At 34.5% G+C, this 27,613-nt stretch overlaps 1 protein-coding gene across 1 annotated transcript in view; it reads right to left on the bottom strand.

Moving 5' to 3' along the window:
• LOC127946186 (contactin-associated protein-like 2) overlaps nucleotides 1-27,613 on the bottom strand; it is a 361,215-nt gene that overhangs the window by 209,830 nt on the left and 123,772 nt on the right. Inside the window, exons 2-4 of the mRNA XM_052542554.1 lie at nucleotides 26,347-26,457; nucleotides 19,427-19,620; nucleotides 548-695 (exon numbers count right to left, since the gene is read on the bottom strand). Coding sequence (XP_052398514.1) covers nucleotides 548-695; nucleotides 19,427-19,620; nucleotides 26,347-26,457 — 453 coding nt within the window. The remainder of the gene's footprint in view (nucleotides 1-547; nucleotides 696-19,426; nucleotides 19,621-26,346; nucleotides 26,458-27,613) is intronic.

Raw genomic sequence — 27,613 nt, 5'->3', positions numbered from 1 at the left:
AGTAGCTTTTACAAACGTGCCTTAGAAGAAAACATTACTGGTGTGGATCTTGAGATAATACTTGAGATAATATTTTAAGGTGTGTCATATATCACAAGGTTCTTCTCAGGTAAATTATGGCTTACAGCATTCTTCTTCCAAAATCGATGAAAAGTAGATGAATTTAGAAATTACCACAATGTTTTGCTTTTACTGTCAGTAAACACAAATAAAAGCAGACCCTTTACAGATTCTATTGACATCTTAGTCTTATCTGTCATCAGGAAAAACTGCAAATGAAAAAAGATACTGCATTCTATTTTACCTTTAGACGATAAATGTATATTTCAAATTCTAAAACTACTCAAAGTATGCAAGTACTTTATAAGTTACTGTAATTCAATTACTTTCGAATGACCTTAATTACTTTACTTTTTTCAGTGGATAAGTTACTTACAGTAGAAATGCGTTACACTCAGTACTGTTGGACAAAAAAGTTAATTCAATTTTTTATTGATATTTACTAGATTATACTGATGTGAAATGTGACAGTGCAGAGTCAACTTACAGTACGGGCACCCAAAGACCTCGAACCTGAGGCCGATCCGTCCCTCTTCGCTCCAGTCTAAAGGAATGATGCGCAAATAACGGGCCACAATCAGGTTTTGCAGGTCATGCCGAACCACACTCTCTGTATTGGAGTTACCTGCAAACGCCTGCAAGACAGATGAGAAATAAGTTACTTGACTTGTTTTAACTTCAAACTATGGAAGCCAGTTTCCGTCACTGAATAAAGAAATTAAACCAGTTAATAGTGTCTTTTTATCTCATAAGTCTGACTTTTTTTTCCCTCACAATTTCGAGTTCATATATGGTTATTCTGACCTTTTCTCAGAATTGTGAGATATGAACTCCGATTTCGGAAAGAATGTCATAATTGGAACATAAAAACTCGCAATTAAGACTTTTTTTCTTGTTATTGCAAATTCACATCTCGCAATTCTGACCTTATAACATACAACTGTGAACTTTGCAAGCACTTCAATATCTAAAACCATAAACACTTTCAATAAATATGTATTATTACAATAATAATAAGCAGTTAGTGTCTACAGTCTACTACTGTAAAGCAGTTTTGTCTCATATCTGGTCTACTGTGGTTTTGAGAGGTCTTCATAAAACTCTCTACTGTCCTGTGTCAGAAGCTGTAATCACCAGAAAAAAAAAAAGAAAAAGAAAAAAAAAAATGAAGCGGCATGTAAGTGGAATCAAGTTGCATGGCTCTGTGGTTCACGTTGACTCTACGCAGCTTCTTTTTTCACGCAGAGCAAGAAATTGATGCAGGCGCCCATTGAGTGGTGGGAACTTCAGTCGCCAGACAGACCATGTGGAATTGGTGATAAGGAGCTCAAGGCCACCAAACTAGAGCGATGCGGATTACAAAACTTGCACTTCCCCTCCAAGTAAACCACCATTATATGAACTTTATTGTACAAGCGGGGATTTCTTGTCCGGAACATGCTGAACATGTCAATACTGGAGGCTCCATAGGGTGGTCTGACTTTAATGTTTGAAGTGCTGATTACTGGGCTCTGTAGTGGCCAACTGGGGAGTGTTCACTTCGTTTTCCATTGCAAAGAGAGGAAGCCGAGTTGTTGTGAGGTTTCAGGCGACAGTGTTTTATTGGTGGACCTCTTGGGAACAATGAGTAGGCTATTACGCAGAACAGTGGTTTTCATACTCGGCTCCACTAGGGGCGGCACAAAGAGAATATTTTTACAATACTGTTTTGTTAATTTTCAACCATTTTTAACTACTTTATATAATTTAAATAAAAAACAGAAATATTGACATTATTATATATATAAAAAAAAACAATAAAAAAAAAAAAAACAATAAAACCTTTCTAAACATTTCTTAGAATTAAATCTGAAGGATCATGTGACACTGAAGATAACATAATATTAAGCTTTTATTCATTTTTTTTTTTTTCTATTTATTTATCAATCTTATAAATTTAGCCTTGGTGAACAGAACTTTCAAAAGCGTTAAAACATCTAAATTATTTCAAACTTTAGACTGGCAGCAGGTATTTGAATTTCTTTTGGCCTCATGAAAAAAAAAAAAAAAAAAAAAAAAAACACCTCTTAAATGTCCGTTGACCTATTTTTACTTCAATTGTGTTTAGAAAAGCTGATTAAGCCACATAAATCTGCATTACTTCACCAGACAAAATCCAAGCTAAAAGTTCTGCCTTCATGACCTGAACGACTCAATTCTGTCACAGTTAATTCCAAATCCAGACCCTAAACAGTCGGCGAGTGAGTAATTAGTTAGCCAAATGTGAAGTCACCCTCAGAGCTTTGCTGCATGGCATGTTGTTTAATCAAGCTCCTTCACAAAGGCCTGACGGAGATAGAGTCTGTCTTTCATTAGTGGAGAGTCCGGGTTTAGGCAGGAAGCCAGCTACACTGTAAAACCCGACAAGTAAACTTAACTCAAACCATTTGAGTAAACAGAATGCCTTGATTTAAACCCTGTAAGTTTAAAACGTTGCATTCAAGTAATTAAGTGATTAACTAAGTGCTGATTGAGAATTAGTGATGAACAGCTGCTGTTAACAAACAGAATCACTGAAGAAAAGAGAAACACAAGAACTACTACAACTGACTTCAGACACAGACTTAGATGAAATCAACTGAAATAAAATACATGAAATCTCTCAAGATCTGATTAAACAACCCCACAAACAGCATCACCAGCTCCACTTATTAATAACCAGACTGACTTTATTTCTGTCAGACGTCTACAGAAGATCTTATTGAGAATGAACTAAGGTTTAGATGTTGATTTATTGTTTCATTTGAAGTAACCATGTTAGAGATCAGTGTTTGCTTTAGTTGGGCTCTTGACCCTTGATTTCTGTCTTAGTCTTTTCTCTGGCTGTTATAACCGTGTGTTTCTAAAACACATTTGTTGTAACTCAATAGACCAGAAGAAATGCCATCAAGTGTTAACCTGTACCTAGATGTAGGTTGTTATACTTTATATTGGTGATGATAATCATCAATTATTGAACTGCTGGGAGTCTAATCTCTGATGCAATATGTGTTGTGTAATTTGATTGATTATAGTAAATGATTCTAAGAGCCAGTGGTTCTGTAATAATCGGTTAATACAAAGACTTTCCAAACAGTGTGGTCTTCTATGGTGTCAATTTGTCACACACAGACATCAATAATCAGAATATGAACCTCAACAATGGTGACCATAAAAAAAAAAAAAAAAATGCTGCAGAGCATGCTGTGAGCCATGAATGAGTTTTGTACTACAATAGTACCCAGCATGCATTGCAGCATGTTTTTTTGTCACCATTGTTGAGGTTCATATTCTGATTATTGATGTCTGTGTTTGACCAGTTACTGGCATAGAAGACAAATGTGTACAAAATGTTTATGAAGTCATTTTTATATTAACTGATTATCACAGAATCACTGGCTCTTAGTGTCACTTTTATTAGGTCCACTTCTACTAATTACATAACATCTACTTCATCAGAGATTAGACTCCGTACAGATCAATAATTGTGAATAATAATGAATAATTATCATCACCTATATAAAGTAAAACAACCTACACCTAGGTACAGGTTAACACCTGATGGCTTCTCTTCTGGGCTTTTGAGTTACAACAAATGTGTTTTAGAAACACACGGTTATAACAGCCAGAGAAAAGACTAAGACAGAAATCAAGGGTCAAGAGCCCAACTAAAGCAGACACTGATCTCTAACATGGTTACTTCAAATGAAACAATAAATCAACATCTAAACCTTAGTTCATTCTCAATAAGATCTTCTGTAGACGTCTGACAGAAATAAAGTCAGTCTGGTTATTAATAAGTGGAGCTGGTGATGCTGTTTGTGGGGTTGTTTAATCAGATCTTGAGAGATTTCATGTATTTTATTTCAGTTGATTTCATCTAAGGCTGTGTCTGAAGTCAGTTGTAGTAGTTCTTGTGTTTCTCTTTTCTTCAGTGATTCTGTTTGTTAACAGCAGCTGTTCATCACTAATGCTCAATTATCACTCAGTTAATCACTTAATTACTTAATTGCAATGTATATCTTCTTTTAATGAACTCAACTGAATTAAGTTCAGAGTACTCATAACTGTTAGTTTTTTCAACTTAAATGGTTTAAGGCAATCAGTTTCCTCAAATGGTTTGAGTTAACATAACTTGTCAGGTTTGAGTGAGGCTGTGTCTGAATCAGCTGTTGTTCCTTTCTCTCTTTTCTTCAGTGATTCTGTTTGTTAACAGCAGGTGTTCATCACTAAAGCTCAATTAATCACTTAATCACTTAATTGCAATGTATATCTTCTTTCAGTGAACTCAACTGAATTAAGTTCAGAGTACTCATAACTGTTAGTTTTTTCAACTTAAATGGTTTAAGGCAATTGGTTTCCTCAAACAGTTTGAGTTAACATAACTTAAGGATATCTGTTTACTCAAACCGTTTGAGTTAAGTTTACTTGTCGGGTATTACAGTCAAGGCAATTGGTTTACTCAAACGATTTGAGTTAAGTTAACTTGTCGGGTTTTACAGTGTATAACTATCATAAGTGGCACATTCACTGGTTTTCCATGGTATAATTAAAGTTGCTTTTACTTATTTTGTGTCAAAGCTCCAGGGTCTCTTCTTTCTTTAACAGCTTTGAGCAGCCATCCTCTATTCGTACATTTCTTACTCTGAGAATACCAGAAAGATGCTCTTCTGAACTTTTCTGTAGTAGAAATAAAAGCCACCAGTCTAGAAGACAAACAGTCTGGAATCATTACAACTGCAAATGAAGTGAAGCATACAAGAATAAAACAGGTTGATCTAAAAACAATTCATCAGACATGGAAGCGCTCTAACAAAATTAAAACATGCTGATTGTTGTTCAAGATTGATGATTTTCTTGTTGTACACGTAAAATTTTTAGGTGTGTGTGTCAGATTTGGGTGGGAGTTTTTATATACCAGTTAAAACCCTTTTTCTTCACACAGATTAATATATAGATGTGTAATAATGGAAAATTTGTGGACGGCTGCCAAATAAAACATTAAGGTTCTGCTGATGTTGTCACTGTTGTTTTATGAAGCCATTCTTTTTTTATATCAAGAAATCTATTGATTTTGTAATATTCTACCCTATATGAGGGACCACAAAATCTTTCCTAGTAACCTTTCATACTGAAAATCATCAGAACAATCCATTAAAGCTAAGTACATGACCAAAGCAATCTGAGAAGGTCCTAAATCAAAATTACAGTGAATCACGCAGCTGTCACACATTGTGATCTAATGCATTAATCTGTTTGGAGTTCATATCACATTTGAATGGCTAATTATTAAAGCTGCATACTTTGTTGTGTTCTCAGCTGATAAATTAAGTTCTGTCAAATTCCACATTGTACTTACATTTATTACACTGCTGTTCTCACCTTGCAGCCACATATGAAAATAATAAATAAAATATTTAATATATAAAAATAATTCTAATATATATGTGTGTGTGTGTGTGTGTGTGTGTATTATTTTTTTAAATGTTTTATTTTATATATATATATATATATATATATATATATATATATATATATGAAAAACCAAAAATCAGCATCATACTGATTTATGAAAAAAAAGAAAAAGAAAAAAGATTTTACTTCGATGTCAAGGCACCTAAGTGATGAGCATTCATGATTCATTGCAGAGACATGCATTTAAAACCTACTACATAATTGCAGCCTTGCTTTATGATTTATGGACATTTGAATGCTTTTATGTGAAATTGCAACCACATTTTTACAGTGTAATCAGCGGGACACTTGCCGATGTATCTTGCTGCCAGCAGAGTGAAAGCAAAATGTGATCCAGTATTTAAAGAACCATTATCCTCCAACTGAGGGCATTTGACACTCTCATACTTTTCTTGCCACTTGGGGTTGTCTTGACAGATGAGGTGAAGACAACTTTTCTCTCAGAGACCAAAAGCACAGCCGTATGCATACATGTGAAGAGCTGACAGGGGCGGCCAGCTCAGTGACACTCTGAATCGGGGTGGTTTAGCGTCGAGAGACTCACTCAGGAGTACAGTCAGAGGAAGAAACTGACATGTGGAAATACGTAAGCCTCCTCAATTCACAGCTGAAGCAGAGTAAAAGTGGGAATGAGCTAATGCTGGACAGGGTAGAAAAATGATACTGAAAGTCCAACAATGGTTACTTTCTGCTAAACCCTTCTACATTGTGCTATTATTAAAAAGAAACTGGAAGGATTAAAGATCAAAGCTAGGAAGTCTTGGCTTATTTTGTAAGATATGCATATAAAATTTTGAGTCAGACCAGAAAAAAAAAAATCTCAGAGAATTTGTAATATTAATAAATTAATAAATGAATAATAATTAATAAAAAATTAAACAAGAAACTGAATATATATATATATATATATGTTCAATTACTTGGTAACACAAATTGCTAATCATCCAATCACATAGAATGCAATGCATTTAGGCATCTAGATGTGGTGAAGATAACTTGCTGAAGTTCAGACCGAGCATCAGAATGGGGAAGAAAGGGGATTTCAAGTGACTTTGAACGTGGAATGGTTGTTAGTGCCAGATGGGCTGGTCTGAGTTTTTCAAAAACTGCTGATCTACTGGGATTTTCACACACAACCATCTCTAGGGTTTACAGAGGATGGTCCCAAAAAGAGAAAATATACAGTGAGCGGCAGTTGTGTGGATGAAAATGCCTTGTTGATGTCAGAGGTCAGAGGAGAATGGGCAGACTGGTTAGAGATGATACAAAGGCAACACTAACTCAAATAACCAATCATTACAACCAAGGTATACAGACCATCTCTGAGCACATAACTTGACGAACCCTGAAGCAGATGGCCATAAAGCGTGCCGCTCCTATCAGCTAAGAACAGGAAACGGAGGCTTCAATTCGGACAGGCTCACCAAAATTGGACAACAGAACATTGGAAAAACTTTGTCTGGTCTGATGAGTCTCGATTTCTGCTGCGACATTCAGAAGGCAGGGTCAGGAATTGGCATAAAGTACATGAAAACATGGATCCATGCTGCCTCGTCTCAACGGTTCAGGCTGCTGGTGGTAGTGTAATGGTGTGGCGGATATTTTCTTGGCACACTTTGGGCCCCTTAGTACCAATTGAACATTGTTTAAATGCTACAGCCTACCTGAGTATTGTTGCTGACCTTGTCCATCCCTTTATGACTACAGTGTATCCATCTTCTGGTGGCTAATTCCAGCAGGATAATGCACCATGTCACAAAGACCAAATCATCTCATACTGGTTTCATATATATATATATATAATTTTTTTTTCTTCACTTAGGTTGCTACACAAAGTTATTAGTAGTATTAGTACTGCTACTACTGCTGTTATTTTAACTTTTAGTTAGAATCTGCTCGATATGCTCAGCCCTTATTGAGTACTGTACAAACACACTGCCTAATATTTGTGCTACTTTTGAGTGCAAAATATAATAAAAATACATTTAACTTCTGCATGACGCAGGCCACAAAATGAATGCACACAGGCCACCTGTTCCAACTTTGACATTAATCAGCATTTCACAAAGAATTCTGAAGAATCATTTGACACTGAAGGATCATTTGACACTGCCGCTTGATTGTGCCATCCCAAAGAAGCACAAAGTCACTTTTACAGAGTTTTAAATTAAATGTTCCCTCCTGGTGGAATGACGCCCCCAACTCAATCCGAGCAGCTGAGTCCTTAGCCATCTTCAAGAATCGGCTTAAAACACATCTCTTCCATCTTTATTTGACCCTCTAACCTAAGCACTAACTATTCTAATTCTATTCTTAAAAAAAAATAATAATAACTATATATATATATATATATATATATATATATATATATATATATAAAGATCTCTAGCTTGCTCTATTCTTTTTCTATTCTGTTTTCTTTCTTTTTATTTATTATATTATTTAAAAGCCCTTGTTACATGTACTGTGGTAAGTTAACTGAGACTTGTTAAAAGCACTTATATATCCCTGTTTTTGATTGCTTCCACTGTCCTCATTTGTAAGTTGCTTTGGATAAAAGCATCTGCTAAACGAATAAATGTAAATGTAAATCCAGGCTTGATGATCATAAGAGACTTGGGCTTCATAAACTATAATAGTTTCATGAAATAGTAAGCGTTGTATCAATATACATAAATACCAGTGAATTAAACACTACTTATGATTAATGCGACTTTTGGGGCTGTACAAACCGTGCAGTACTTCGTAGCCAGTTTTATTGAACACAATATTATTATTGCTATTTGTCTGAGGGCGGCACTTTTTAATATTTTTTTTGAAAAAGGGTAGGAGCTCAAGCACCCAAAGATCCAGTCTGTCACAACTGCTTACATTCAGATTTAGAGCAATGTCCTGTTAAACCTTATTCCACTCCACTTATTAAGATCAAAAGTACCACATTGTATGAGTTTTTTGTATTCCACTCAGATCTTGAAAGGATATAATGGTGAATTGTGCTGCACAGTATGGGAAGACCTTGAAGATCTCAGCATGGCAAGAAAACTAATTAAGGGGAAATGGGCCTTATCAGAAGTTAAATGAATGTGATACACACATATGAAACAAAAGCTTGTGAAGTTGAAAAATATCCGAGCCTTACAAAGAGTGTCCGGTAGAAACAATAAAAATAAAATAAAATGTAGAATTATAATAAACAAAATTAAATTAAATACAAATGAGTTAAAAGTGTTGGCTTTGGACAAATTCAAAAATATTTTAATGTAAAGAATACATTTTGGTGGAAAATTCCACCACAGGACTTCAACAGGGGATCCACAATCCAATTTTAACATAAAAAAAGAAAAAGAAAAAAAAAAGAAACCTGAGGTTCAGCTGAATGTTTCCTGTTACTTCCTTATTAAAATGAATTAAGTCAGCATAAAACATATTTGTAAATATACAATGCAATAATGTTTAAAAGTTTTGGGTTAGTTAGATTTATTTATTTATTTTTTAAGAAATTAAAGCTTCCATCCTACAAAGTACTGATTTAAACTGATTTAAAGTGACAGGTGACAGTAATAATACATACATTAATAATGTTCCAAAACATTACAAAACAATTGCACATAAATGCTGTTCTTTTCAAATTAATTCAGCTCTTTTAGCTGTTCTTTTGAATTGTAATAATATTTAACAATATTATGGCACTATTTTACTAACAAATGTTGAGATTGCATTATTGTAGCACAAAAGCACATTAATACTATGCACGAGCACGAATCTCTCCGCTCGCACACTGATTTCCGTTGCTCTCGCACAGAGTGCGTGCATTTAAAACATATCTCTCCTCTCACTCAAACTGTGTATTGTGCACTCTCAAATCTCTCTGTACTATAGATATTAATTGTTTTCGCAACATTTATATATATGGTAACACTTTAGAATAAGGTTCCATTAGTTAATGTTAGTTAACTACTTTCGTTAACATGAACTAAGCAAGAACAATCCTTCTACAGCATTTATAAGTCTTGGTTCATGTTAATTTCAACATTTACTAATGCATTATTTAAATCAAAAGTTGTGTTTGTTAACATTAGTTAATGCACTGTGAATTACCATGAACTAATGAATAACTGTATTTTCATAAACTAACATTAACAAAGATGAATAAATACAGTAATAAATGTATTATTCATTGTTTGTTCATGTTAATTAATACATTAACTAACATTAACTAATGGAACCTTATTCTAAAGTGTTACCATATATATATATATATATATATATATATATATATATATATATATATATATATATATATATATATATATATATATATATATATATATATAACACTATTGAATGTATAGCTATATTAAGTGGATTTTCATGAAAATAAATATATAAATAAATAAATCAGAACTGAAAACAAACACTGTATTACAAAGAAAAAAGGCTCCAAAATAAATGTCCAAACAGCAATGATATTGGAGCATTTATTTACATCTTGCATCATTTACATCTATTTTTACATTTGATGTTGATTTGAGGAGTTGTTACTTATTATTACCATCACACCAACTGAAAATGTATTGCAATGATCTTTGGAGATCTGATTGGATAAAGCTTTATTAATAGTACCTTTTCAAGAGAGATGCATATGTGTGTTTGCAGAAAATATCAAAATATAAACATAATAGAGATATAGTAAAACAAAGTAGCTACAATAACTAGTTTATGTTAAAACAAAAATACAAAAAAGAAAATGCCCAGCACAAATCTGTTTTGAGATAACATTTTAAAAGTGCATAATGATAACCTTTGACTATGCTTATCTATAGTGCATGAGCACAGAGAGATTTGAGAGTTCACAGGACACAGTTTGAGTGAGAGGAGAGATACGTTTAAAGTGTGCGCACTCTTTCTGGGCGAGAGCAGGGTTTATCCGAGCGCGCAAGTCCAGCTTTTTGCAAGTGCAAAGGAAATCAGTGCGCTAGAGATTCGCGCTCGCACATTATATTTTATATATATTATATGCTTTCACGCTACAATAATGCAATCTCGACATTTGTCAGTAAAAAAAATGCCATACAATATTACTGATTTTACTTTCTCTTTGATCAAATAAATATTTCCTTGATGAGCACTAGAGACTTCCAAAATTAAAATACTGTAAACATACGAATATACTACATACATGCTATTTTAGATCAGAAATATAGTGTGAAAACTCTTGGAACGTCAAAGGAGAAAAAAAACCCAGCAGCCAGAATGAGATGTGCGTAACTGGCATAAACTCACAGCGAATAAAACAACTATAGGTCTTTTCACACCACAGCGAGGGGCTTGCTTCATTTTATAGGCTTTCTAAATGCATGTTTCAGCAAATTAATTGATGGAGAGGTTTTGCCGCCATTATGCAACATACAGGGCTGTCGGACCACATGGGAGGAAGAATATAAGAATTCAGCGTGTGTTTATTCAGTACAAGCGACGGTGCTTTGGAGCTCATTCAGCACTGACTGCAGGGGGCTGAGAAACGGTATCAGTAATGTATGAGCCTCCAAAAGGATCCATCAAAAATCAATTCACAGAAAGATACTTGTGGGGGTGGGGGGTAGGAATCTGAACAGGTCTCACTCCAAGTTGGTGACCAGGAGATTGTAGGGTGAAAAGAAAAGTAAAATGTCCAGAGGTGCGACAAGGAAATGTCTTTATTTTTTATTTATTTTATCTACAACATCATCAGATAAAAAAAAAATCACATACTTGCATGGGTTCCTGCTCCAGTTGAGAAGCTACCATTGAGATCAGGAATGCTAACTGATAGCTTTCTCCTGCTATTATGGGTAACCTTCTTGGGTAACATTTAAGAAGTGTGAGAGACGGCACAATCTGGTTGTGACACAATGGGTTACCTGCTAGAGGCTAAAACACAGAGAAATGTCAAGCCTCTGAGGAGGTAAACTTGTAGCTTTTACTGAGAATATACTTTGCATGACCCCTTAATCATTATGCTTTATTGGAGAAATGTATTTAGTGTCATGATATCTTTCTTCGTCTTTTGTTGTTTGATTATCATTAATACCAAAACTTAACTCAAGACACGAGACGAGACCAAAAAAAAAAAAAAAAAAATTAATTCTCACTGACCAAATACATGACTGGAAAAATTTATTTAATTATAAGATTACTCATCTTTTAATAAAGGTCATTTCAGTTCTACTTTCTAAATTTGAATTATCATATGCAGTAAAACAACAATATTAAAGCACTGTAAAGTGTTTTTTTTTTTTTTTTTTTAACTGACTGGCTCTTAAGACCGTAGAACTGTACGTGAATTGTGAGCTTCCAGAACGTTTAACCTCCAAACCGAAATCCAGTGCTCTCTCTATATTCAAAGTGCAAATAGAAACCATTTTTTTCAAACACTATCCAAAGCTAAAGACAATTACAAAAACCTATTATAGTCTAACATCCGTCTAGATATGTTGTGTAGCCTAATTTGTGCGCATCCGGGAGTCACTCGCTTTTGAATGGATGGCACATTTTTTTTTCGGTTTTGATTTAATGAAACTCTGAGCATGCATTCTACAATACAAGACATTAATTTTGTCAGACACTCTGCAACAAATCCTCCTTTGATGTCCCAATGGGCAAATTAGGGTCTTTTTTGTCTGCACTCAAGGAAATTTAAAATAATAAAAAATAGTCCGGCAAATCCGAGGCCCATGCACACCTGGGGCTCCTAGGCTGCAGCCTTGGCAAGCCTGTGCATGAATCTTAGCCTGATGTCACCTGATTTTTCCAGCTCACAGCCGAACGGGAAACTGATCCACTGCTTTCACATTATAGTCAATCAACAGGAATAAATCATATGGTGTTTCAGTAAAAATTGCATGCTGAGCACCTCCCACAAGACTGTGGGGTTCTGTCACCTCTTCAATGAACCAAGCAACTGTTCTCAGATACAAATCATTTTCCTTTCTCCTTTGACAGTGTACAATAGCATTTTGTGATCTTAAAATAGTGTAGTGTCTCTGTTTACTGACAGGATGGTGAAAACTGCAGAATCACATTTCCACAGTTCTGGGTTATTAGTAGTTATTTTGAATTATAATAATATGTCACAGTATTATTGTTTTTAATGTATTTTTAATCAAATAAATGCAGCTTTGGTGAGTTTATTATTAGTATATTTCAAATAAATAAGATTAAATCTCACCAGCCCGAAACCTTTGAACAGTGGTATACATTTATGAAATTTGTAGGAGTCATAATCAAATGTTTGCCAAGATTACGTCATGTAAACAACACAGTCAGTTATGGTCATCATTATTCAGCACTCAGTGAACTATGAGAAAAGAACCAGGATCATTTAACGGAAAATGGGTATACTTTAAGGGATACACAATATATGCACAACCTTGGTTTTCAGCTGATAATTTCGTTTTTTTTTAATTTTCGTTTGTTTAAAAATTTCGAGATTTTTAAGGGAAAGAAGTGGAATGTTATGCAATGGCCAAGTCAATCACCTGACCTAAATCCGATTGAGCATGCATTTCACTTGCTGAAGACAAAACTGAAGGGAAAATGCCCCAAGAACAAGCAGGAACTGAAGACAGTTGCAGTAGAGGCCTGGCAGAGCATCACCAGGGATGAAACCCAGCTTACGCTGATGTCTAATTGATCTCCAGACTTCAGGCTGTAATTGACTGCAAAAGATTTGCAACCAAGTATTAAAAAATGAAAGTTTGATTTATGATTGTTAATCTGTCCCATTACTTTTGGTCCCTTAAAAAGTGGGATGTACATATACAAACTGTTGTAATTCCTACACCGTTCACCTGATGTGGATGTAAATACCCTCAAATTAAAGCTGAAAGTCTGCAGTTAAAGCACATCTTCATTTCATTTCAAATCCATTGTGGTGGTGTATAGAGCCAAAAAGATTAGAATTGTGTCGATGTCCCAATATTTATGGACCTGACTGTATATATATATATATATATATATATATATATATATATATATATATGACAGCACTATTAAACAAATCTGATCTCGAGTCATTATTTGGGGAATTGCATGTTTTAACATTAGTGTTGCATGGTCCAATTTGACTCTTTACGGAAGAGAACTCAAGGCAAAAGTACATTGTCATACACAGAGCATGCAAATACTCTCCATATAAATCCATAAATCACATTATTTTCTAAAGGTAAGCAAGACAGCATTGAGTCAGAACAGTAAATTCCAGCTGGACAACATTGAAGATTAATAGAATATGTACAGCACTGAACCCCGGGCTATGGAGTTAAAAAGAACAAGCTGAGGCATGCTTTTGAAGTAAAGAGGCCACGGTGAAGTAAGGTGATCTGTGGCATTAAGGTTCCAAGATTACTTTAGTCTGCTCACAAGTAATCATGAAGTAATTGAAGTCATTTTAAAAATAAACCAGGACAGGTGCAGTTAAATAGAGTGTCTAATTGTCTTCAGGTAGTGAGCTGTGAGATCAGATGGAATTAGCTCAAGGTTTCATGCACAAATACATTTCAATGGCAGACACACTTTCATTAAAGATCCAGCACACAATACAAAAGTCATAGCTGGGATTGTATCGCTTTCTGTTAGTCAATCAGCTATGAAATAGAATACATAATCTTTTATGGATCCATTCCAAAGTCGTTTGGATAAAAAAGGATTTCAGCAGCATTTGTTTTCACACTTATTTGATTGGCATAAAGTTTAGATGTCTTTGGTTGTCTTTGAAGCAGAAGTCTGCTTTGTTCAGTAAGCTTACTTGATACTAAATGCCTCTTTCCATATTTGAAAAGCCCACAATAATTATTTCAGTCTGTCAATCTTAGTCAAGAATAAATTCATACTTAGGAAAGAGACTGAAAGGCTGTGAGATGATTGGTGTGGAGGTGTTTAGATAAATCTGATCAATTAGACTTGAGTCTTGAACACAAGTCTAGGCATCATAGATAAAAATAAATCTGTTTTTGCATATACAATCCTAATAAATGGCAACAGAATGAAAGGCAATATAACAGTCTCAAACACTTCACTTTAGTCATTCCACATAACTTTGTTATGTTCAGTAGATTAATTAGTCTAATTACTGACTTGTTGTTCATATGAAAACATGCAAGTGTTGACAAATATTGAACGCTTGTTAAAAAAAGAACACATACAAACATAAGAATACATTGGCGGTATATGGTTGGTTATTGTCTATATATTGTGGCCCAACTGTGTGGACAAATATTTGACTGAAAAATGTAAATACACGACTGTTCAAAAGTTTTGGATCTGTGAGATTTTCAGTGTTTTCAAAAGATGTATCTTATGCTCACCAAGGCTGCATTTATTTGATTAAAAATACAATAAAAATAATAATATTGTGAAATATTATTACAATTTAAAATAACATTTCTATTTGAATATATTTATCATGTAATTTATTCCTGTGTCAGCAAAGCTGAATTTGCAGCAGCCATTACTCCAGTAATTTGTCACATGATCTTTCAGGAATCATTCTAATATGCTGATTTGCTGCTCTTATCAATGTTGAAAACAGCTGTGCTATTGAATGTTTTTGCGGAAATGGTAATTCAGGACTCCTTGATGAGTGGAAAGATCAAAAGAACAGCATTTATTTGAAATTGAAATCTTCTGTATCACTGGCTGTCACTTTTGATTAATTAAATGCATTCTCGCTGAATAAAAGCATTAATTACTTCCAAAAAACTAAATTAAAAAAATCAAGCTTAATTTAAAGACAGAACTTCCCCAACAGGATTTTTATCATCAAACAGACTTAAAGACTAATTAGATGGATGCTAATAAGAGCACTGACAATAAAAATATCACAGCTAAATATATACATATATAGTCTTTAGTAGTAAACAAATAAATGAATAACTTGCTAATTAACAAGCGAGTTGCTGGATGACAAGTTGAATAGCTGACTGGTATGACTCTTCACCCATCTCTATTTAGAAGCCAGTCATTTGTCAAAAGTCTATAGCACTACATAGTAAATCGAACACCAGGCAATCATTAAGTCATTGTCTGATACAGGCAGAGATGTGCTAGACCAGCTCAAACAAATTTCAAAACACATCTGAAACAAAGACAAATTACCATTCCATGTCATTCTTGACATAATGGGTTTTCATAAAGAAATGCATTTGCTCATCTTTTGTTCAATCTGAGGTTCATTATTATTCCCTAACTAAGTCTGACCTAGAAAAACAACCAGGTCAGGAATGTCTTCTCACTTCCGTGATGAAAACAACAACGTGGCAGTACAAATGAATTACATGGCCAAAAAAGCAAACATTTTATTCTGAGAAATAACTGCAAATCTGACATGTCATAAATCCTAAACTTGCTCCACTGCCAACTACACATTTAAGAATCGGAGGTAAATGGAAATCACTGTCGTCTTATTCATCTTACATCAGGGATAAAGTAAAGTCACAATATTATATTAGATTGCATGGACAAAGAGCACCTTTACTTATGATGTGAACATAGCTTAGCTTTAAAGGCTATGGACATCATACATGACCACAATATATAGTGGTTTGTCATTTTTTCTGATAAATGGTATATGATCTTATATGGTATATATCTTTAGTGGTATTCACTCTTCCTATTTCTTCTCATAGTCATATCCTTAATCCGAACTGCAATTTAACCTGAACTGAACTTATTTGGAGGAAAAATAGTGACAGTATGATTGAACAAAATGGCAGAAAAAAAGTCCACAAACCAAAACAGAGTGTTAAAGATGCTGCACATGGCATATAAAAACACAGCAACTAACCATTATTCATTAGCAACACAAAAGGTCTTAATGCATATTCAAGCATATAAAGAGAAATAATTAAAGGCAGAGCACAAAATGTGATGAAAATTATTCAGGAATAAAAAAAAAATTAAAAATAAAAACTGATCCAGTCCAAACAAAAAACCCTGAACTGCACTGCATATAAATCAATTGGATGCAATGGGAAAGTCTATTTTTGATTGCTGCTGTAAAATTGAAAACATGACTGGTTGACTGGTTATCCTTGAGTGGTGAATTTTGTCAAGAGGAGACATGCAATCATATTGCAAACTGAATGTAAAAACATATGCCACTCAATCAAGCTAATTTAGCAGGGCTGTTTGTTTGCCTTTACTTGGCATTACTTTTGTCAGTCTTGTAGGCACCAGTTCACTGATGCTACAGTAAATGGCCTATTATACTGCTTTAGCAACTGGAATGATCAATAATTCCTACTTCCGTTTTCTTAGTGTTCAAATACTATCGATCTAGCCTGCATTAAACTGTAATGCATGGTGCCTGTAAATGTTCTAGAGATGCACTGGAATCTAATAAGGGTACCTCACTTCAGAAAGCAGAAAGGAACTGTTGATATTACTGTTGATAATTATTCATTAAACAGTGTTTCCAAACTAGCATTTTGGGACATATGAGGTACTGACACACACACACACACACACACACACACACAAATGCACAAATGTTAAAAGAAGGGTAAAAACTCTGCCATTAAAGTTTTCAAATGGATTCTAAAAATCGCAAGCAATGAACTGTTAAAATACAGAGCATATTTTTAAGGCCACTTAAAAATACCACTAAAAGTGACAGTGTATTGCTGATGAAAAACAATTTTTGTGCAATTTAAATAATCACTGACAATCTGTTTGTGAAAGTTACACAGAGAAAACAAAATAGTGATTAATAATCCACATGTCCATAAACTAATTAAACATTTTGATGCACCGTAGTCCCCCCCCCCCCCATTTTTTTTATTAGATAAAAAAAAAAAAAAAAAAAAAAAACCCTGTGCCTCATTCACCACTCATATAAAAGCTTCTCACTGAAAGACAAAAGCAGTCAGAAGAACACTCATCAAATCACTAAAAGTGATGTAAAGTGGCAAATCAGGGTTTGTTGGGAATGTAGTAAGTGGATCCAACATGCTCTTATAAGGAAACGTCGCTCTAGAGACTTTTATCATGCACCACTGAAATGTCACTCTTAAATCGCATAACTTTCCCAAAATGTCATTCAAACATCAACTTATTCAAGAGGATCAAATCACCCAAGGCTAAAATTTTGGGTGAAAATGAAAAATCTGTCATCATGTCTTCCATGGGACAAAAAGAGCTGTTCTTTTCCATATACTTTTTTTCTTTTTTCTTTTTTTTTACTGTCAGTTTGAAGAATGACTCAAGCACATTGATATATACAGTTTTCAGAAGCCACAGCTTTTTGTGAGGAACAAACTATATACCAGATTTATGCCATTACCTGAAAACTTCAGCATAAGCTTGTAAATACCAGTGCTGCAACTATCAATTATTTTAAGTATGTGATCAATTAACAAAATGTAAAAAAGTATTTTTTTAAATAAATATCACACTCTAAAACTTGCCCACAATAAAAAATAATAATAAAATACATAATTATATATATAGAAAGATAATTTTGTATTATTATTGAGTTTACTAATTAGCTGTTTTACATATGCAGTCATTAAAAATAATATAACATAAATATATTGTTCTTTATTTTAGAAATAACAATTGAAAGTAACATTAATACATAAATTGTCCATTCCACTGTAACCGATTTTCTAACCATCAAAGAAATGGAAGTGAGACCTTAGGACTTGATTTTATAAGTTTAGAGCTGTTCCCTTGGACTAGAGTTTAACTCGGACAGATCAAATGATTCATCTTCTAAAGAGAGCTGAGAATGTCCAGGAGCAACATTTTGGTAGTGCAGGATAAAAGACAATGACGTTTCTCCTCTGAGACCACCCTGTGTGGATTGCTGGTGGGTCCGGCAATAATTCCACTCCTCTCTGCTGTGAGTACTGAGCACAGTGGTACATCAGTCTGAAATCAGTCTGTAAGTCTTTCTCTGGACCTAAGCGCTTCCTTGATTGCTTACTGTTGATTAAAGCACCCAGGAAGAAATCAAGGCATCCTCTTGACTCATTGATCTTCAGCTGTCCTTGGTGAGTTCAGAGTTTAAAAGAGGTATGCTAACATCCTACTACCACAACCACCATGCCTTAAGAATATGTAAAGGACCAATCTTGAATTTTAATTTCATTTTCTAACTTGTCATAACATTACAAATATTAAAGATGCAGTTTTCTAATTAAAAAAGCTTAATTTGTAAACAACTGAACAGCCAATCTCATGCATCCACACCACTAGGTGTCAGTATAATGTGAGAAAACACTAGAATGAAGAAGAGCCAGTGAAATATAGATAAACCCTTTAATCAACAATTAAATTTTATATTTTCCACATACACAACCATTCAAACATTATGCTCAACTGTTCTATTCATTAAAGGATCACATTATCACTGCTTCCACAAGAAAATCAAGAAGCAACTGTTAGAAATGTTTTTTGAGCAGCAAATCAGCATATTATAATGATTTCTGAAGGATCATGTGACACTGAAGACTGGAGTAAAGATGCTGAAATTTCAGCTGTCATCACAGTAATACACAATTCAAATACAAATGTTTTTTTTTTTTTAAACTGTAATAACATTTCACAATATAACTATTTTTATACATACTGGTAAAAAATAAGAAATAAAAAATGTATATCCTGAATGCACCGTTAATCAGTTTGAATAAACGCATCTGATAAATATGTAATGTAAAATGTTTTATTAAATAAAACAGCATTGGTATGGTAAGAGATTAAAATAAATAAATAAATAAATAAATAAAGCATCTTACTATCCCAAACTTTTCAATGATAGTGTACGTATATTGTTGAAGGAGAAAAAAACTTAAGAAAAAATAAAGTCCTACAGTAAATATTAGAGCTTACTCACCCAGATGTTGCCGTCTTGATGGTATGGTTTCCAGTTCCTGCCTGTATCACTGTAGAGCAGCCGGTAGCGTGTTGTCCAATCAGAGCTGCTATATCGACCCTGCGTGGCGATGGCTGAGACCTGTTTTCTGCTTCCCAGGTCAACCTGCAGCCACTGATAATGATCACTGTCCAGCGGAGACCAGCCCCCAGCACCTAGAGAAAGTGCCCAAAAATTACTATATTTTTATATTGAACAAAAGTCTTTGTGGTTGTGTCACAGAGGGGCTACAGAAAAACAGAACAGCAACCAATGTTTTAATGTTTTTTTTAAAGTACAAATTGCACGTCATACTCTACAGGATTGAGTTTGTAACTTAAAAAAGATCAGCTTTAATGATGTTGTTCAAGAGGAGCATCTGTATTTTTCTGTTTTTGTTTTTCTTGGAAGTCTAAGAACAGATTTTCTTCCAGATGTTTTATCTGTGCTTTTAGCTGGAGGCTTTTGGACATTGTTAAAGGCATATTTGAAGGATCATTAAATGTCATAAAATCCAACCATTAATATTAAAGAAATGATCCCTTTTCAGCCTCTCCCTCTCAACCACAAGGCTCTGTTCTGGCACGTAATGCCTACGTCTCACAACCCAGTCAAATCCAATTCAAACATTTTACTCTTTGAATATCCTGTTTCTCTCAAAATACCTAAAATCATGTTGCTAATTTTTCATCTTCTGCCACTTTTATGTCCCAATGGTTGATTTCTATCAATACTAACAGATGTTGACTTATTTTCAGTTCAGATGGCAAAAAATATTTTCAGTATCATCTTTATATATATGTTTTGCATCATTTCCAACCAGCCGTAATTGTTAAATTACAAACTGTGGAAATATTATTTTAACCATGACATTTTTAGATTTTTTTTTTTTTCAATTAAAGTCAATTAAGTCAATTTAGTTCCTTAAAAATCTTCATTGCAAACATAAAAAGAATGGTGTTGGCTGGCGATACAATGCAGCAGGCAAAGGGAGAGTCAGAGCAAGGACATAAAGTTAGGGTCAGCAGTTTAGGGTGTCCGGGGATCAGTACAAGACAGAAGCTTAAGAGAGTGTAAGAAAGTCAGGGGACATCCACTCCACTGCCACCTGCTACCTGCCACCTGCTGCCGAGGCAGATGTTCTGAAGAGATAAAGAGAGCAGAAGAAGGGCACTTAAAGGGAACACCGGAAGCCCAGAAAGAGAGGAATAAGACGGGTAGCAGAAGAGAACAGTTCCTGGAGTTGTTACGGTCCAGATTAAATACATTAAATAAAGAAACACTTGACCACTCCGATAAAACAGCAAAAAACAAAACTGAAGAGATGAAAAATAAATTGCATTATGTTGGTCTAAATCCTGCCTGATGGGACATCTGCACAGCCTAATAGCTGTAGCATGTATGATTTTGTGATGATAATGCAACTAGGCGATGATAAATCAAATGGCATAATATTTGAATAGTTTACCATCTGCTAACACGCTGACACTGAAAGAGAGAGACTCCCACTCATGTGACTCGTGGTTTGTTTTTGTATTGTGTTCCTATGATTTCAGTCACTTGACAAAGTTAATCTGTTTGATTGTTTCTGGATTCAAATATAGATGTTCAAATGCAGACATTATGTCTGCAATATTGGATTCTAATAAAAGATGAAGGAGATACAGACAGCTGTGGGCAAAGCTATATGAATGCTACAGGCAGGGCAGTATCAATGGGAGTTTGCCGCACATTTATTACAGAGTGATCTGTTTGACCTCATAATTAAAATTCTATCAGTACTGTTTTATAATTTTCATGCTTGAAGTTCAGCCTCAGTAATACTTTTTCATTCAGGGAAAGTATCTACTTTCAAAGACCTCCAGAACATCAGTTCTGAACCTATTAAATATTTTTGCTTCTTATGCTCATCAAGGCAATGTTGATTTGATCAAAAATAAAAAATTAAAATAGTGAAATAAATGTTTTCTTGTTTCCACCACAGGATAAAAATTGTATCAGTTCAGACCTTTTTTTTTAAGATTGCAAGACATAAACACACAATTCTGAGAAGAAACATCTGAATTGTGAGATATACTGTAAACTCCTAATTGCAGGAAATGAAGTCATACTTCTGAGATAAAAAGTCGCAATTTCTTTTTTTTTTATTCCATGGTGAAGAAAAAGAAAAAACTGAATTGTGAGATTAAAAACTAAGAATTCAAATATCTATGGAAAATTTAATCTTAGAATTGTAAGAATTCTGTTTATTCTTGATTCTTGATTCTTGCAAATCAAGATATAAACTTGATTTGCCAATTCCGAGTTCAAATCTTAAGGTTCTGAGAAAAAGGTCAGAATTGCAAAATATGGTCTGTGTAATGCCTCACAATTCAGTTTTCAAAACCTAAAAATTGAATGCTAAAAAAAAAAAAAAAAAACGCTTATCAGTCTAAAACACCATTTATCTATAGATAGTCTTGCAATATTGTGATTTTAGAATCATTGGAATAAACAAAATCTAACTCTAGCAAAAATAAATAAATAATGAATTAAGCAATATTTCTTTAATTTTGTTAAGTTTTAGCTCTCATAGTACACTATTTATACAGTAATCACATCAGTGCAGATTCACAAACTAGCGGGTATTGTTTGTTACCACAACAATTTTCAAAGTTCATCGCTTCCTCATTTAACACCACTTTTTGGTGCCTTAAAATGCCCTTAGCAGTTATTAACTGTTCATTACAGTAAAGGCAGTTCACTGAAGATGAGGCTATTGTGCAGGATGTATACTATAGCTACAGTGCAGCAATTCAGAAGTACTATGACTAATTTCATTTCATCATCAAATGGCAAATGCCCAAAACATTTGGATGCATCAAACATACGATAAAATTAAGCAATAATTAATAAAATAAATAGATACAAACAATCAGCTGGACACCAGGATTTCTCTTTTCCAGGATGCTGTTGATGTCATATATATATTATAAAACACCCCAATGTTGGATGTTACCATGATATGTATATATGTTACTGTAGATTACATGATAAAACTTTTATTTTTTATTTTTTACAGTGTATCCATAATGTATAAAATATATAATAAAGAGAAAGATTGAATTCACTTGGGAAACTGATTTTAACTTTGTGAGAATGCAAAAGGAGAAAGAAATATAAAGTAAGAGAAAGGGAAATAAAGGACATGCATCACTGCTTATATTCCTAATATTACTCCCTCAATCTTATGCATGGGCACATTGGTATTCAGCTGAGCTTGGGGTACATGACTGAAGGCTGGGGGACTGAACCTTCCTTCCCCTCTGTCATTCGCCTCAGTTTTCCCACCTCTCCCTCTCATTAGTTTCCAACAGGCTATTTTGCTTCCCACATACCAGCCAGAACAGCCGTCTGTCCCTTCCCATCTCCAGCTGTGTGGGCCAAACAGGTTTCTGATGAAGCGAGGTTTGACCTTTCCCTCAGATTCATCTCACAGATGAACTGCTGCTAAATAGATGCCCCTCCTGCCAGATGAGAGCGGAGGAAGCCTCAACAAGTCTCAGATCTGATGTCTGGATTTGAGGTGATGCCGAGGGCAGTAAAATGGCTGTGTGCATCTCACATGCCAGGGTGCCATGATTACAGCTGACCTTTAACAGGCCATTTTCTGATGTAAATCCATATGAAAAATGTGAAGTGATATATGTGTTTCATATAGTGTCAAGGTCTTTAGGAGACTGAGTGAAAGTTTTAAGAATTGCAGATACTGTACTCCTTTGCAGTGAAGAAGAACTACAAAGGATTAAGGAGGATTTGAGAAATTAAGGATGGTTAAGGATGATTAAAGACATTAAGGATGATTTGAGAAATGCACCAAAGCGACTGAGGAAAACTGTAATTACTTAGTTATTCTTATTGTAAACTTCTGAGGAGTTAAGTTTCTCCATACAGTCTCTGTTCAAATTATTTAATGTTACTTTTTTATTCTTTTATTACAACAAGATCTTATTAACATCGTATTGTTTGCTATGATTTCCCATTTTGGAGACAGAAATATAGAATTATAGATGAAACAATTAATGCACAGATGGAAAGCCAGACAGACAGACAATAGAATAGGATATAATGAGATAGAATGAGAGACAAACAGATGGACAAACAGACAGATGGACAGATATATAGACAAACAAAAAAATAAACAGATCTAACAATAGAATGATAGAAAGATACATAGAGCAACAGACATACGGATGGATGGATGGATGACAAATTATAAGAATAGGGTGATAGAACAATATATAGAATGACAGAAGGACAGACAGAAAGATGACAGATAGAACGACAGAGCAGTATAATGATAGAACTACATAAATTTTACCCTGTTATGATACAATGCCTGCATAAGAAATACAGGATGATATCACTATAACTAACACGCATCAAAGCAGATAAATACCAATCCTGCTTTCTATTGATTTTATGCTCATTCTATCTCTCTTTTCTGTTCTATTTTCAGCCTTACATTAGTAAGGCTAAATAATGCATCAATGGTGGAGAAAGAATATCGGATGCTGGGATATGGACATTACCTACAATAGTCCTTCATGATGCTGCTCATCTAACTAGAAATAATGAGCCTTCCTCTGTGACATCATCAACCAGGGTACCGCAGCAAACCTGCACCCTGATGCAAACTTCTAATGCCAACATACTGTCAAATTTATCTTTTCTCAGCCTTCTGGCCCAGTGATATTGGACATTGTCTCAGGGATTGTCCTTAAGGTAATTATATTTAGAAAAAAAAATAATAATACAAAATAAATTTAAAAAATGACTGAATGTGATTTCAGCGGAACATGTGCTGTATGGATGTGGATTTCATTAAAGGGTCCCCAGTGTCATTGCTATTCATAATATTGAGTAAAAAAAGGGAAAGAAATGCCATCTATCATGTATAAAAATGTCTTACTCCATCGACAGGATAAGGTCCAGACTTCACCCTATTATTATCAGTCATAATGACTACATAAAACTATGCAAGATCGATGGTAACTGCCTATCTGGATGCAGATTCTGGGCAAGAATGTCATAAGTGACAGGAATAACCTATTTTCAACTCTGATAAGGCGTCATTAACATGCATCATGGCTTTCCTGCAGTAATAAGAATCCAATTGCTGATGAAGCTGAGGGGAAAAAGACACATACTGTACCACTAGACTCAAGCCTGAGAGTTTTTTCAAACATCACTCCCCTAGGCATCTCTAAAGTTCACAAGGGTTAAAAGAGAAGAACCTCTGTGGTGCACAAAGCTGTCATTTCATTGATATGAAGCCTCATGTATGCAGACTGGCAGGGTGGAGAACGCTCACTGGACATAACTCTGTGGCTTCAGAGTGACAGGGAGCCCTGTGTCGCTGATGGAGGCAGTGCTAGAGGGCATATCCCACTGCTTATACTCACAAACCCCACCGGCCTTCAATGAGAAAGGTGGCTGAATGGAAATGCCGGCCTTATACACACATGCAAGCTGCTGTTATTACAGTTGCTGCCAATCTTATGTCCGTTTGTGCTGTCTGAACATTTAAGTCCCTCACTAAAGTAAATCAATCTGGTTATATTACACAAAACCAAGCAAACTATAACTATTTCTAGTTGTTGAACATACAGTACCATGCTACTAAATACTGTATGTTCTATGGGAAGAGGACATTAAAGGAATGGTTCACAGAAAAATAATTATTCTGTCACCATTTACTTACCAATATTTCAATAACCACAATAACCACATTGATATCAATCAACAAATAAATCACTAATATTGTCCGCAATAGACAACATTCAATATGGTAGAAATGCATTGTGCACACTTACAAAAAATATGCAAAAAGTTTTCATAGAATAATGACCCGAGCCAAGCTATGACAGAATGGTCATTTTTCTGTGAACTGTTCCTTTGAGGTAAACTGCAATATATGTACATGAGCATAAACAACTGAAAAATGCATATGCATATAGACATGCCATCAACACCAATTTATTCATGCAAAGGCAATACTGAATCTCCTCAAGGAAGAAAGATTTGTAAAGAGCTTACACTGTGCCTCTCAGAAGGATTTGTAATAGGAAGCATAGTTACAGTAGCGATTAATATTACAGTATTTTGTGTACATAATAGAGCACAGTGACTCATTGAGCTTAGAAATAACATGCAATTTAAAGCCCATCAAACCCATGGCCTTTACAGACTCCCACAGTGAGGCTCATATATAAAACATCCATTTGCATCCGAATTTGTTCTCCCCTGAGAGCCTACATAGCAAAAATAAATAAATAAATAAATAAACCATCTCTACGCACATTTAGCAGTGGTTTATTTCTTTCTGCTTTCTCCCTAGTAAAATAAATAAACATGATCTTGTTCCATCAAATATACCAAACTAAACTAAACGTGTCCTACGAGAACTTCCATTTTAATTAAATAACATTTTTAATGAGTGATGAGGAACAAACTGAAAATAATAAATATGTGAACTGTGCACAATCTCACCGAGATAAATCACAGCGATGGCACATCTGTTGTAGATTTTCGCTCAATTAGTCTTAAGCACATAGTGTTTTACAAAGCACAGTTTGGCATAATGGGATGAGCCTTTGTAGCCCAGTAATTCACGCAATAATTCCAGGCTGGAGTTAGTGAAGTAATGACTCTGCGGTGCCATATAGTGTATGGATGTTTATTGGAATTACACAAACAACATCAAGTCTGAGCACCTGTGAAATTGAAGTTTGTAATATACTGTTCACACAAAAAAAACCACATCCGAAGAAAGTTCACAACTTTAGAGGTAATGTGACTTCATTCTGCAAGTCACATTGGTGAGCGTGAATATGTGTTTGGGCAAGTATTATTAAATTTACCTCCTCTTTTGTTTAGCTTGGCGTATCCAGGTGCATAGCCACTGGTGAACACAGAGGAGCTGGTGAAGGCATTGTGGGGGAGTGGTGTGACCAGAGCTTCATCACATTTTTCTATAGAAGAAAAAGAGAAAAGACATAACAATCACTTGGAAATAAAAACAATATAAAGCAATGAAGCAATTTCAAATCTATCCGTTTAAGGAGAGTAAGATGTGGGAAGAAATTAGAGGAGATAGTGTTTACTGAGCGGAGATGCCCATCACGGCAGACCTTTTCTGATTGCAAGCTCCATTAACAGCAGCATATTTAAGAGTCAAAGCTTTTGGAGGATGGATGCTGTGCTCCCGCTGGTCATTACTCAGGTCTGAGGGCTTCATGGTTACAAGGCTAAAATGCCAAGGCAAGAAATCTTTTCCGGAAGATATGAAGAAAATTTTCAATGAACTGAATTTAGTTATTACTTTCGAGATGTGTGGACGTTTGTGTGTATTTCTGTATACATAGTTCATATATACAGTATACGCACATATCTTATGTAATCAAAACTTTTATTTTGGATGTATTTAATCACGATTTTATATATATATATATATATAATGTAACAAATATAATGCATATAAAATAAATAAATCTGTAACATTTTACAATAAGGTTCCATTTTTTTACTCTATTTAATGCGTTAACTAACATTAACAATGAGCAGTACATTTGTTACAGTATACTTAAATTTATCTAATTGAACCTTATTGTAAAGTCATTATTTTATATAAAATGTAATAAGAGAACAAATCTACAATAGGCTATATATATACATGCACATAAAAACAAGTTGCATATGGTATTTGGTACATGTTTAGCAATTTATCAACCGATCGATCAATATTTTAATAAAAAAAACAAAAACAAAAAAAAGCAATCAACCAAGACAGTTCTTCAAATTTTATCTTGTAGCACATAAGCGACTGAAAATCATAATGAGGTAATGAGTGACAGTTCACATATGGCAATGCAAAGTTTAACTGTATGCAAATGAGCAGTGAAACAATTCAAGAAGTTACTGCAAGTTCCAAATCGCATACAAAAGTCTGATTTTATGCTATTGTTCTGTCTCAGACAACTGGAGACAACAGGGTATGCCAAACTGGACAGATATCTCAATGATGAATGGCAAAAAAATGATACGGCATATGCAAAGACAGCTTCCAGACACTAACTGTCCAAGAAGAGCCCCAGCAGACGTGACCAATGGCTGCATTTTGGTACATTT

This window comes from Carassius gibelio, chromosome A24 (assembly GCF_023724105.1).
Source record: "Carassius gibelio isolate Cgi1373 ecotype wild population from Czech Republic chromosome A24, carGib1.2-hapl.c, whole genome shotgun sequence".
Taxonomy (NCBI): domain Eukaryota; kingdom Metazoa; phylum Chordata; class Actinopteri; order Cypriniformes; family Cyprinidae; genus Carassius; species Carassius gibelio.
Note: the sequence above shows the minus strand (reverse complement) of the source record. Positions and strands in the feature narration are given on the sequence as shown.